The sequence below is a fragment of the Nyctereutes procyonoides genome, unplaced genomic scaffold (genome assembly GCF_905146905.1).
Source record: "Nyctereutes procyonoides isolate TBG_1078 unplaced genomic scaffold, NYPRO_anot_genome, whole genome shotgun sequence".
Taxonomy (NCBI): domain Eukaryota; kingdom Metazoa; phylum Chordata; class Mammalia; order Carnivora; family Canidae; genus Nyctereutes; species Nyctereutes procyonoides.
In genome coordinates this window covers 32,805,001-32,818,733 of record NW_026575160.1, presented here as the reverse complement: position 1 = coordinate 32,818,733, position 13,733 = coordinate 32,805,001, and the positions used below count along the sequence as shown (strand labels likewise).

Here is a 13,733-nt window from a genome sequence, read left to right as displayed (position 1 = left end):
CCTAGTGTCACCACTCTGGGCTCAAGCAGCTTCACATTTACAGAAACGTTTTGTTTGTTTGTTTTAAAGATTTTATTTATTTATTTATTTAGAGCGCATGCGCAGGGGTGGGGGGAAGAAAGAGAGAGAGAGAGAATCTCAAGCGGACTCCACCCTGAGCGAGGAGCCCAACGTGGGGCTCGATCTCACGACCTGAGCAGAAGTCAGGAGTCTGATGCCTAACTGACTGAGCCACCCAAGGGCCCCTCGGAGAACCTCTTTTAAATGATATGAGACAGTAGAGGACATGCTTGATTCTAATAGTGTGTTTTTCACTGATGAATAAATAAAGGTGCTCAGGTGGGGAAGTCTTATCTTACGTCTTAGAATTTTTTTCAGGCGTCTATCATTAAAAAAAAAAAGAAAATGTTTGTTAATGTGGACAATGTTTGGTTGAGGTGTCACAGGAAAAATACGGTGATCACGCTGACGTGGGCACCGGGAAGCCAGGTGCTGGGCGAAGGTGCCCTCAGGAGGACAGGCCAGGTTCAAGGATCCCTGAGCAAAAAGGACAGAATGTAGTTCTCTGGAGGGTGGGTGGCCCCAGTTTTCCAGCCTCGGGGGTGTGGGGGGGTGTGGGGAGGTTCCATGAACGACTGACTCATTAAGGGAACCGCTTAACTTGGTCGAGAACAAACTTTTCAAGCCTGTGAAGCATCTACCCACCGATAATGGATGTGCTCCCTTCCCATAATCATCGGTCTGTTGATAAAGCAGGTCTTGGGGGATCTCTACTTTCCAGCGCCGCTACAGCTCAGATAGTTCTTGTTTAAAATCGTTCCTGATTCATGCTATTGAATCCAAACTATTCCTTCTATCAGTTAGACTGAATTATGGATGTTCGAACGACTTTGGTGAGAGCGGAAAGATTTTATCATGTTTCACAGGGTTTTCTTTCCCTGAACATTGAGCGTGGCTGTGAATGGAGGTATGTTCATCTACTTTCTTCTTTTAAGGAAGAAGATATATTTTTCGCTCAAGAAGAAAGTGCTTTCACTTGAATAGATTTATCAAAACAGGAGAAAAAAAACAGCAACAAACCTCTGTACTTGTAATAAGTATTTTTATACATGGATTTGTACCATTTCAAGGAAACACTTTATTTTCATTCTCTTTTTAACAAATAGGGTTTGTGGTTATTCTGGAGAACCTACAAAAATAAGTTACAGCGCCTATCTGAAAATAAGGGTCAAATGATTGAAAGCCTGGGATTTAGAAGGAGATACTTTTGCAGACGTTAGAGTTAGGTCCAAAAGTTACTGGGTGATGTTAATGTATAAATTCTCTTCCCAACCAATAAAACATCGTCTCTTAAAATCTCCAGTTTCCTAACCTGTTGTCTTGTAAACGACGTTGTCATACAGGTGCCTGCTATAATGAACCCCTGCCCCTCTTGTTTTGGGGAGGCATCCGGCTGCATTTGGTCAGGTCTGAGTGCGAGGCACAGCCTGGGTGAGAATGGAGGTTGGTGTTCTTTTGGCTCTTGTTGCTGGGGTATTTCCAAGGCTCCTTCTGTTTTTTTTTTTTTTTTTTTTTTTTTTTAAGATTTCATTTATTTATCCATGAGAGACACAGAGAGAGGGAGAGAGGCAGAGACCCAGGCAGAGGGAGAAGCAGGCTCCATGCAAGGAGCCCGACATGGGACTCAATCCCAGGACCCCGGGGTCACGCCCCGGGCGGAAGGCGGCCCTAACCGCTGAGCTGCCCCCAAGGCTCCTTCCTAGTTGCACTTTGCAGCGGGGGGTCTGGTGATGGGACCCGCTGTCTCGAATTCAGGGGACGGGCCCCGTGCTACGTACAAGGCCTGGTCAGAGGCCGGTACCCCCGCACACGTTGGGAGACAGCCGGGCGTGCGGCCCCCGGCTGACCCTGCGTGCGGGGCAGCTTCCCCCTTCGCCGCCTCCCCCTTAGCGCCTCCCCTGCGGAGGTGAAGCCGTGGGCCCCGGCGCTGGCTCCCACTCCGGAGGGGCCCCCTTCTCCTTCTCCGGCACCTCGGACAGGGCCTGAGGCCACACGTACAGACTGGCACTTCGGCAACATCCCTGGTGGAGACACCGGCCCGAGCTGGCGGCGTCGGTGAGATCGAAGGGGAGCGTGAATCAGGATGCGTGATTAGAGCCGTTCTTCTGTATTTATTCAAACATAAACACGAACAGGGGCCATTAGCGCGCCCGCGTCTTCAGACCTTGCCTGGAATCTCTGCTCGGGCTCAGGAGGTACTGGCCTGTGTTTCTTTAAAGACTGGTTTGTGGTTCTGGCTTCTTCCCAAGGTAGACCGATCTCGTTCCATTGGCGATTCTGAAAGGATATTTAGCGTTGCCTTTTCTTTGAAGGATTTGTAGAAAGACGCGGGACACGGCGAATAATGAATTGGCCGTCAGAAAGTACCGGGCCCGTGACACGGTGCCGGGCCCAGGCTGAAAGGGCGGCTTTGTGTGGGGGTGTATTTTAAGCAGCAAGTACTCTTGGACTGTTGGTCGTTTAGTCCCAGTGGATTCTTAACAGAATGTCGGCTGTTCCATTATCTTGTACAAATATTTGGCACTGGAATTCTCTTATTTACTAACTATAAGTAATATAATATTTTTAAACCTCCAATCACCGGGAAAGGAAAAATAAACAACTGACATAGAGACACTTAGCACTGAAGGCTTGCAGAGTTTAGTATTTGACAGGGCAGAGACTGGAGTTTATCATCTATCATTTCACGAATGCAGGCTTTTAATCAGACTTTTTGTTTATTAAAAGTGCTGAGTATGTGGCACATAGATGGGAGTCAGAAGGCACCGTGTTTTAAAAAAACATTAAAACGTCCCATAAAGTACGTTACATCTTGAAATCGTTTTTATTTGGAGGGAGGTGAATCTCAGGTTGTACTAATTTTCCAAGATAAGCGAATATGACTTTTCTGGCCTCAAATTATTTTGACTGTTCCTTATGATAGAACGACCTGGGTTTTTAGTTGTAAATTAAGAGAGCAGCAGGTTAAACTAACTTCCACAGTGTTTATGAGTTTTACTTTTCTCTTGGTGAAATATATTTTTACTAAAAGTATTCTGTGATGCTTGTGTGATTATTTGCTTGCTTCTACGGGGAAAGTTACGTAAAAACATCACAGTTTTGTTTCAGTGTAAAAATTATTTTCCAGTTGGCGTGTACATAGAAAAGCAGGTTGGAAAATAGGTACCTGGTCTATTTGTGGTAGGTTGGGTTTTAGGGTTTTTTGTTTCTCTTACATGCTACGTATCTGAGTCCTCTCTCTGTAAAGCTGGATAAAACGAAGATGGAAGTTTTGTATTCGGATAATATATTTTCTATAAAAATGCTCTTATTTTCATACATTATTTCATATAATAAAAAAGATTTTTTCGTATATTTCTCAACTATTTATAAAATTTAACACTCTCCAAATTTAAGCACTTAGTACATTGACAGACTTTGTCAGGACAGATTGCTTTTATGTTTTTATTAGGCTGATAAATGTTAGAAATGAAAAATTTAGAATTAATCTGTTTTCCCAAAAGTGAAGATCATTCGATCTTTTATACAAAAACAAATATGACTTTCTCAGAAATTTTATTCCTTTCGGTTATGAAGAGCAAAGCCTTAGAGATGTAACAGGAAAATAGAGCACTTTCATTTATAAGAACTTTTGTCTAAGTTCTGTTTAATGAACAGTTAAGCACTCATTGGCTCCATGACACCAGACTTCATTATAAAATTGTAAAATGTGAATAAGGAGAAAAATTAATTTCACTACTGGAAAGAAGCTGATCTTACTGACTTAAGGGAAATTCAAAACATAAAAAGAAAAAATGGAATTTTTAATATAACCTGTCAAGGATTTTAGGTAGCAATTGAAGCAGTATTTGTGCCTTTAACCAGCCATCCTAGGTGGGAAGAAAAAGGACTTTTTTTTTTTTTTTTTTTTTTTGCCATCCTTGAAGTTTTGATATTATTGGTGGTCTTTTTTTTTCTTTTCTCCCAACTAGGAAAGATCAAAGATAGGAACATAAGGTTTTAAGTCATTCCCCATCAGCTCGAAGATAAGGGTTTTGTGTACACACGTGTGAGTGTGTTCAGAAGCTGGGGACCCAGTGATAGTAGATGAGGTAACACGAACACCAGCAGCACCATCCCTGAGAGAGCGCGTGCCACGTGCCGGCCACTGGCATGTGTTTCATATTGTCCTGACTCGTTAAATTCTGCGAACCATGCTATGGGGGTGGCACTGCGGTCATCATCATTTGACAGAGGAGGACACTGAAACGCAGAAAAGTTAAGTGGTGGTGAGAGGCATAAAGCTGGGGCCGAATCCAGGATGTGTGGCTTCAGAGCCTGCGCTCTGGAAAACATACTGGTCTGCTGCCTGTCAGCTGTGCGTGAATGTACCTGTAGTTCCATTTTCTCTTTCTAAAAAGTAGAGTTGATGATGCTTTTGTAATATTTTAAAAAATATCTTATTAATTGTTCGTGAGAGACACAGAGGGAGGCAGAGACACAGGCAGAGGGAGAAGCAGGCTCCCTGAGCCTGACGTGGGACTCGATCCCAGGACCCCAGGATCAGGGAGCCCTAAGGCAGATGCTCAACCCCTGAGCCACCTGGGTGCCCCAACTTTTGTAATATTTTTTTAAGGAGTAAATTATATAGTGCACGTAAATCTCTGCCACAGTAAATTACCTGTGCGTGCATATCTGTGCGTGTATGCACTCACATACAGGTATACAGGTATTTGCATATATAGTTATATGAGTGTACCAGGTCTTTTACACACTTTCAGTACACTTTTTTAAAAAAGATTTTATTTATTTATTCCTGAGACACACACACACACACACACACACACACACACACAGAGGCAGAGACACAGCAGAGGGAGAAGCAGGCTCCCTGCCGGGAGCCCGATGTGGGACTCGATCCCGGGTCTCTAGGATCCCGGCCCGGGCCGAAGGCAGCGCTAAACCGCCGAGCCCCCGGGCCGCCCTCAGTTCACTTTTATATGCCCTGACGTCATATACTCACCAGACCTGAATGTACCAACGTATATATCTCTCCGCAAAGGGAACGAAACCCAGGCCCCCGTCGTTGAATCAAATTGTCCGAAACAGTTCTAAGCTTCGTAATTTTGTGACCGAAATGAACTGTCATGGAAAATAATGCAACCTAAACGGATTTAGGCGGACCGTATGCGTGGCTCTAATGAGCAGTGCCGCAGGAGAGATCCAAATTGCCAAACGGGGCCTAGTGGAAGAGGAGGCCCCTGGGCTGGGCCCGTCAGTCACGTTTCAGGATACACCTTCGGTATTTCGCCGTAGCATCCGACTCCAGCTACTGGAGGTGCCTCTAGCAGAAGGACGACAGCACCTGCGCACGGTGTTCCCAGTTGCCACCCACCCCTTTTAATTCCAGTAGCCACGAAGTATAATTGGGCTGCTTATGATTTTCAGCCTTTTGAATAACCTTTTCTGTATGAAATATAGCTAATCCTTCTGCCTCCAGCCTCCTTCTCTTTGGTGTCAAGGCGTCAGGGGGACTGTTGTTTGTTCTAATTTTGCTTTTACTTTTACCAGAGTGCCTCATAATTCACAGCTAATTTAATTCTTGAAGCCTTCTTAGGAGAAACAGTAGTCCCTCACCCTCCCATTTTGCACTCTGAGAGGCAGCGCTTTCAATTTTGTTTTAGCCGATTCCCTTGGAATTTGCTTCCCCATCTCGAAGTCTCATATTTATGTGACTCTTCTCATTCTTTTCGGGTTGAGTTTTAAGCGCTGTCCGTTGACTTCTTGTGATGAAGAACTTAGGAAATTGGACCCTTTCCTGCTTCCATGCCCCCTCCTCGGGTGCAGGCTTCCCATCACACCTCAATACGGAAATGTCCTCATTCTGGAGAGATCGGTCTTTAAGATTATAACTATGTAAATACTATTCACAGCTGGGCCAGGGAAAGTACTGGGTTTGATTTTTCTTTCTGGAATAATACTTTATTTTTCTTGGAATCAGTAACTATTTTCTATGTATTTCTGTCTAATTCAACTCTACACTCACTCTGGTGTTCTCTTTATAAATTCAGATATTTGGGGCATTCTATTGATTTTTTTTTTTTTTTAAGAAATATGTCTCAGAACATTCTAGACCCACTCCAGTCCAGGCCGGCTGAAGCCCTTGCCATCACGAGCTATCCCATTGCTACCATTCTGGGGTTTCCTCTTGCCTCTCTCTTGCTTTAGATTCCTTGTTTTCTGGATCCCAAGTCATCGTCCTTTTCTGTTGGGTCTCACACTCTAGGGAGCCCGTCTTCCGGTAGTTTTCTGAAGAAGCTTACGGCGGGGATGGATCCTTAAAAGCCCATGTGGCTAAACGTGGCTTTGTTGGCCTTTCCATGGGGATTTCAATTGCTATGGAATCTTAGGTTAGAAATCATTTTTTCCCTCCAAATATTGAAGACATTCCTCCCCGGCCTTTAGCTTCTAGGATTTGGCTAGAAATCCAGTGCTTATTTTGTTTCGGCTGGAGTTTTGAATCTTTGTGGCAAAGGTCTGTACATCTGACCTCCGACTTGGTTTCCTGGGACGTCCTTTACCGTTTCTACCGTCCCCAGTCCCGAGACTCCGTTTTCCTGTCTCCAGAGGACAGATGCCCGACTTGCGTATCGTATCGGTGGCCCGGGAGGGGCCCCTGGCTGGCGGCAGGTGCTTCTGTTTTCAGCCCTCCGCTCGTCCTCGTCCGGAGGTATCCCAGCTGCCAGGGCCCGAGTGTCTGGGGCGTTCTGGGGTTTGCCACTTTTCCCACGACTGCTCAAGCCTTCAGCTTTTGAGGGACTGCGGAGAAATTCGCGCCTTCCAAACTGTACTTGTCTCCTTTTCCTTTACCCCGAGGCTGAGGCCTTTAAAAAACACAAACAAACAAACAAACAAACAAACAAAAAACCCTTTATTTTTGTTTTAGCGAAATTTCAGGAGGGAAAAGGGATGGGGCATATGTTTATTAATCTGCTTTCTTTAGGAGGAAATCCTGGGTGGGTAGTATCAGGGAACCAAATCACTTTTATAAATAAATGTCTCTTTAGGAAAAGCCCTCCTTGAGATTTTACTGTTTGGTCTATATACATATCACGAGACGAAATTCCCTTTACTAGTGGGGACTAACCCCCCCCCCTTCCGCCGTGTCTCCCGGCGGGGGGGGGGATGCATTTACCTCCAAGTCTCCAAGGTCTTGAATAGGAAGGTGGGATTCCATGTCCCCCTCTTCCTCCTCAAATACTTTCCAGCGGACACAGGGAGTGGTTAACTGACGCCTTCTTACCATTTTGTGGCCAGTCTTAGCGTAAAATAACACATTGATCTTCTTTTGAAAAAGAAGTTGGGCTCCCCACCCACCACTTCCTGCTTCGCTTCCTAATAAAGATGGTTGGAAAGATACCAGCCATATCCTGACTGGGTAGGGATAGTGAGGCTTTTATCAAATAGCTGGTGGGACTGGATGTCCTTTAGCGGGAGTGCCACTGGCAGAAGGAGACGCACAGCGGTTCTCGCCTCATCCTCTGGGCATGGCACACCTATTCTAGAACTTGGCCTCAGGTACGTGGCCCATGCCTGTCAGCATGGTGAGTGTTTAGGCCACAAGGATGCCTCTCGTCCTCGGTGACTTTATTCCGACAGATGCTACAACATAGTTCCTACTAGTGCTTACTCCACAGCAGCACTCCTCCTGATTGAATCCTTAGCACCGCACCGCAAGGTGATTTTTAACATTCCCATGTTACAAATTAGGAGCCTGAGGCTCCTAATGTTTGCCCGAGTTCATCCAACTGATGTGTACGGGAGCCAGAATCTGTAAGTCACGGCTGCTTTGTTTCAGAGCCCATGTTCTTCTCATCTGTCAAGTTTATTTATTTATTTATTTTTTAGATTTTACTTGTTTATTCATGAGAGACACAGAGAGAGGCAGAGACCCAGGCAGAGGGAGAAGCAGGCTCCGTACAGGGAGCCCGATGCGGAACTCGATCCCAGGACCCCGGGGTCACGGCCTGAGCCAAAGGCAGATGCTCCACCGCTGAGCCCCCCAGGGGCCCCTCATCTGTCTGGTTTAAAAAGAGCCAATTTCACATACAGCTTTTTTTTTTTTAAGATTTTTTATTTGTTTATTTATTAATGAGAGATGGAGAGAGAGAAAGAGGCAGAGACACAGGCAGAGGGAGAGGGAGAGGGAGAGGGAGAAGCAGGCTCCATGCAGGGAACCCGATGTGGGACTCAATCCCAGGTCTCCAGGATCAGGCCCTGGGCTGAAGGCAGTGCTAAACCGCTTAGCCACCCAGGCTGCCCCACATACAGCATTTTATCTGATCTTTTATCCAACCCAGTGAGGGCTCTCATTTTTTTAACTGAAGGTAATTACTCTCAGCTTGAGAGATTTGGTGGAAAAAAAAATCACTAATTAATTGCATCGCTTGGGAGGTGTGTCCTATTGTCTCCTTGCTTTATTTGACGCAGTTTTTTTTCATGACTGTGTGCTTAAAGATAACATGGATTTGTAGGACGCAAATTTTAGTTTAATTACAGTAGAGGAACTTAGCTATTTTAAGGAACTGAGTATTGAACAATTTTTAAAGCAAATAAAATAGTTCATCATGCAAATGATCACATTCTCATTTCCTTGTATAAACACACAGTTTCTCATTCTTCATTTGTTTGAAATGTTTAGTCGTTAGTAGCCAGGGAAAGGCAGGGTGGGGGGAGTCTGTGCATTGCTTCTTTTCTTTAGCTTGGTTAGGTTGTCCCAAGTGTTTAAAGACACACTGAATTATCATAGAATGATCCACAAGGAAGACAATAGAAAACACAGTGTTTAAATTTCTTTAAATATGTAAGCAGAAGTCAGAGGGAGTCAAGTGTTAGAAAGTCAGCTCAAATTTGAGAATCTCAAGGAAATCTGAAATGGGTCTTTTTAGTTGGTAAACTGGTCGTTCTATCCACCAGACATTTATTGCTGGCTTGCTGTGCGACCTGTCCCGCCTAGGGATGGTACTTCCTGGGGATAAAATAATGTTTATGGACAGGATCCCAGGCAGCCAGAACCGGCGGTCTGGCAGTGTGTGAGGCAGCCAGCGGGGTGCAAGGCCAGAGCCTCGGAGGCCTGGTGCACAGCAGGCAGGGGCACCCGGCTGCCTGCAGAAGGAAGGAGTGAGGAAGGAGGGGAGAAGGAGGGGAGAAGGATGGGAGAAGGATGGAGGAAAGGGGGGGAAGGCGGGAGGAAGGAGGAGAAAGAAGGGGGAAGGAGGGAGGAAGGAGGAAAGAAGGGAAGGAGGGGGAAGGAGGGGGAAGGATGGAGGAAGGAGGGGGGAAGGAAGGGGGAGGCGGGAGGAAGGAGGGAGAAGAGGGGAAGGAGAGGGGAGGGGGAAAGATGGAGGAAGGAAGGGAGAATGAGGGAGAAGGGGAAGAAGGGGGAAGGCAGGAGGAAGGAGGAAGAAGGAGGGTGAATGAGGGGGGAAGGAGAGGGGAGGGGGAAAGGAGGGGGAAAGAGGAAAGGGGGAAGGAGGGGGAAAGAAGGAGGGAAGGAGGGAGGAAGGAGGAGGAAGGAGGGGGGAATGAGGGGGAAGGATGGAAGAGGGCGGGAGGAAGGAGGGAGAAGGAGGGGGAAAGAAGGAGGGAAGGAGGGGGGAAGGAGGGAGGAAGGGCCACAGGACTGTGATAAGGATGCAACTGCACCCCTGTGCAGCTCATGTGCCCTGCCCGGGGAGACCGCCGGCCGGCGGGAGACACTGTCACCGATGGTTCGGGACAGCTTTTGTGTGTGTGTGTGTGTGTGTGTGTGTGTACGGATTTGAAATTCAAAGAGCATTCAGACCGCTTCCCCACGTATCACCTGAACCTTGATGGTGACAGCGAAGAAGGCTCTTTGTGTCTCCCGTTCAGAGGAGCAGACGGACGGGGAGCGATTTGCCAGAGGTCACAGATTGCCTTCACGAGGGGGTCTGACTTCAGTCCTCAGAGTCTGAGCTCTTCCTCCGTCAGGGAGGACTGGCACCGAGAAGGCGGGCTGGATGCGTGCATGCCGGGTGGGCACACACCTCTCCCCAGCGGGGGCGTGCGGGCTGCGCGGCAGGGCCATTTGCACACCTGTTCCTGTGCTCCCAGCCCCCCCCCATGGCTTCCTGCTGCGGCGGGACGCGTGCGTGCACTTTGTCATAGCAGATGTTGGTGGCACCTGTTTCTTATTCTTTGCCAGCTTTGTCCTGTTGAAACTACTCATTGGCAGATGCCTTCACGCAGGTCCAGCCCTTAAGCGAAATAGTGGTAGAGTGATTCCCTGGACAATAGTCAATACGAGGATGACCACTGAGGACTTGGAGCTCGCCGGAAAAGAAAAAGTAGGGGTAAATGATCTCCGTGTGTTGTGTTAACAATGCATTTTGGCATTTTGTGTCCTCCCTGGAATTGGAAGACTGGACGCATGAAGCCCACACCATGGGAACAAAGCCAAGGCAGCTGACCACGAAGCTGCTGCATTGTTTGCAAGAATATAAATTTCAGACTTACTTTGATCCAAGAAAGTTTTAGAATGTCGATGAAACTTTATTTTCAATTCAAAGGTCAAATAAAATCTGTGCTCTTGAGTATAAGTAGGTTAAAGACAGAAGAACCGTTTTATATGGGAGGACATGCCTCAAACGACATCACTGGATGTCTGCAGATAAAAAAACATTTTAGCCTTTCCCCGGAGTTAAAAAGAGTGTCCAACATATATGGACACCCTCCTTCCCAAAATGGATTATCTCAGTTTTGAGTTTTTGGTTTTTTGGAGTTTTCTTTATTTTAGATTGATTTATTGGAGAGAGAGAGGGGGGGAGGAGGGATGGAGAGAGAGAATCTCCAGCAGACTCCCCTGAGCACGGAGTCTTACGCGCACGACATGATCTCACGACGCTGAGCTGAAGTCAAGAGTCGGTGCTCACCTGACTGTGCCACTCAGGCGCCCCTCAGTTTTGAGTTTTTAATGAGAGATTGTTTTAGTTCCATGTATTTTATGCATTCCTGGGGATGCCTAAGCTCTGGTGCCGCTGACCCGTTGCAAATCTGGCTGTAAGAAGTCGGAGGGGCTCTCACGCATTGGCTACTGCACCTCTTGGATCCATAGGCCTGGCGGTTACTCAGGTGTTGCAAGTACTGCTCACATCTGGGCACTTTGCCCTTGGCTCTGTGCTTGGGGCCTTTCTGCTGCTGCAGCACAGACATCATCAACTGGCCAGTGACTCCAGGAGGCACGAAACAAGAGAGGTGACTCAAGTGGGACTTACAAGGATATGGAATCAACCCAGAACACCTGCCTGGTGATCCCCAAGGCCACGGAAAGTTACCTTCTGACCAGCCCCAGCGGCCACATCTATGTTTTACTTTGGGATGTCTTGCCTTTCCAGGTCTGCTTTGGTGTTCATCGTAACCAGACGTCCGTGTTGGAAATAACTTAGGTTAGGGATTTGAGAAAACAAAAATATCCCATAGTGTAATGTTTCTTGGGAGCTTTACTCTCTCGTAGGGTCTTATCAAAGGTAGGAAAACATTGATGCAGCTTATGATCATTGATTATTTGGTCTCTTTGTATAGTATTGCTCATGTCTAGAAATCTCTTCAACAAGCCACTAAAGAGAGTTTGCAGAAAACCTGACCTGGAGTACTGTGTTCACAATATTTCTTCTGGTCATCATTTTAGGCCTAAGATCTTCAAGGCAATGAGATTTGAGTAGATTGAAACCGACCAGGAGTACTGCACATATTGAAAATAAAAGCGCTTGTCAAACGTGCTACCCTTAAGAAAATACTACTTTATCTTCTGATCCAATTTTTATTGTCAAACTGTGTTATTATCTGATACATTGTGTAGCTATATATATCATTAATTTTTTTATATGAAGGAATCCAATTAACACTAATAGCGGTGATTTATACGTTTAAGTCATAGGGATAGAGCCTGGAAGTAGTGGAAAAAGAGCCCGATTTTCTACATCTTTTTTTTCCGCCTCTCCTTTCTTGGCAAACGTCAGGAGCAGAGCAGCTCAGCGTTCACGTTTTGATGGCTCACCAGCCTCCATCAATCCATTTCCCCGCCGCCCCCCCCCATTTCCCTGCTGCCACCCTAGTCCTAGACCAACTCTTTATTTAGATGCCCAATCACATCTTTGCTCGCCTACAGGTTTTTTTGTTTGTTTGTTTTTAATAAAACAGCCAGAATCGTGTTTTTATAATGTTGTCAGACCGTGTGGCATGCTGCTGGATTTTTATCACACTTAGAATGAAACCCGAAATCCTTTCTGCCACCCCTGGAGAGCTGGCTCGTCATACTGTGGTCCTCGCCCACATATGCTGCCCGTGCCCAGCGCACCCCCTCCCGCGCTCCTGGCTTCCCGGGAAGGCAGCCTTGCACCTGGTGTTATTGACTCACCCTAAAAATGACCTCGGTGAAGGTGGCCCGCCCAAGGCAACCCCTGGCGCCCAGCCTCTCCCTGTGGCATCACTCTGCTCTGCTTTCGGCTGTTGCTTTCTGGGCCAGGTGCGTGTGGAGCACCTGCTAGGTACGGAGGGGCACAGTCAGCGGCTGCCCTTGGGGAGCTGCCCCTCCGGCAGAAGGGGTTGGTCAGGGAGCTTGCTCCCAGGGCCCCCACGCTGACCCAGCGACCCCCGCCGAGAAGCGAGGACCCTGAAAGCAGGGGCTTGTTTCTGCTGGAATTAGTGCAGAGCCCGTGCCTCTCACACTTTGCCTTCTGCAGAGGCACGTGCGCCTCAGGACCGGCCCAGGGTCCAGCGCCCCTCCCCCCACCCCAATGCACAATACACAGTCTCGAGCGGCTCACATGGTCTGTGCTCACCTTGTCGCCTGTAGGAGGAGGTGCCCCATCCCTTCGCGAGGCCCCGGGCGAGTTGGCGAGTCATCAGTCCCGTGGGCCTCTGGGGGGCCGCCCGTCCCGGGGCCTCTGGGGGCCCGCCCGTCCCGGGGCCTCTGGGGGGCCGCCCGTCCCGTGGGGGGGGCCGCCCGTCCCGGGGCCTCTGGGGGGCCGCCCGTCCCGTGGGCCTCCGGGGGGCCGCCCGTCCCCTGGGCCTCTGGGGGGCCGCCCGTCCCGCGGCGTCTGGGGGGACCAGCGGGTGCCGTCTGTACACGGCCCAATCCCGCGGCCTCAGGGGGACCGTCGGGTGCCGTCCGTCCGCACACGGCCCAGTCCCGCGGCGTCTGGGGGACCGGCGGGTGCCGTCCGTCCGCACACGGCTCTCAAGCTGCCGCCACTTGCCACGCGCGGCCGAGGGCGCTTCCTGGGTAGTGCCTCTGGCTCCTGCCGGCCGCTGTCTCCGGGGACCCCTTCCCTCCACTCTGGCTAAGCCCGTCCTCTGTTCCCCGCAGTACTTCGGAAGTTTGCTGGTCATCTTCTGTGTGGAACTGGCGTGCGGCGTTTGGACCTACGAGCAGGAGATCGTGGTGAGTCAAGGGCGGCCGTAGCCCGACCCCGGCCACGTCGGCTCGGCCTGTGGGGCCGGGGACTTTGGGGTCATCGGGGCACGCGGCCACTCACCTGAATGGGGTCCCTGGGCCGTGTGCGCGGTCGCCCCGAGTGGGGCTGCGGCTGAGGCGAGACAGGGGCAGACCCGGGCCTGGCTCCGGGCCCGCCGCCGGACACCCCGACGGTGGACGCCCCGCTGCGCCCCGCAGC

At 48.8% G+C, this 13,733-nt stretch overlaps 1 protein-coding gene across 7 annotated transcripts in view; it reads left to right on the top strand.

Moving 5' to 3' along the window:
• TSPAN12 (tetraspanin 12) overlaps positions 1–13,733 on the top strand; it is a 63,916-nt gene that overhangs the window by 24,152 nt on the left and 26,031 nt on the right. For 6 of the 7 annotated variants that reach the window (XM_055314711.1, XM_055314712.1, XM_055314716.1 and 3 more), the window contains one exon: positions 13,427–13,501. The exons of the other annotated variant lie outside the window; for it this stretch is intronic. In XM_055314711.1, the coding sequence (XP_055170686.1) occupies positions 13,427–13,501 (75 nt within the window). The remainder of the gene's footprint in view (positions 1–13,426; positions 13,502–13,733) is intronic. 7 annotated transcript variants of the gene reach the window in all.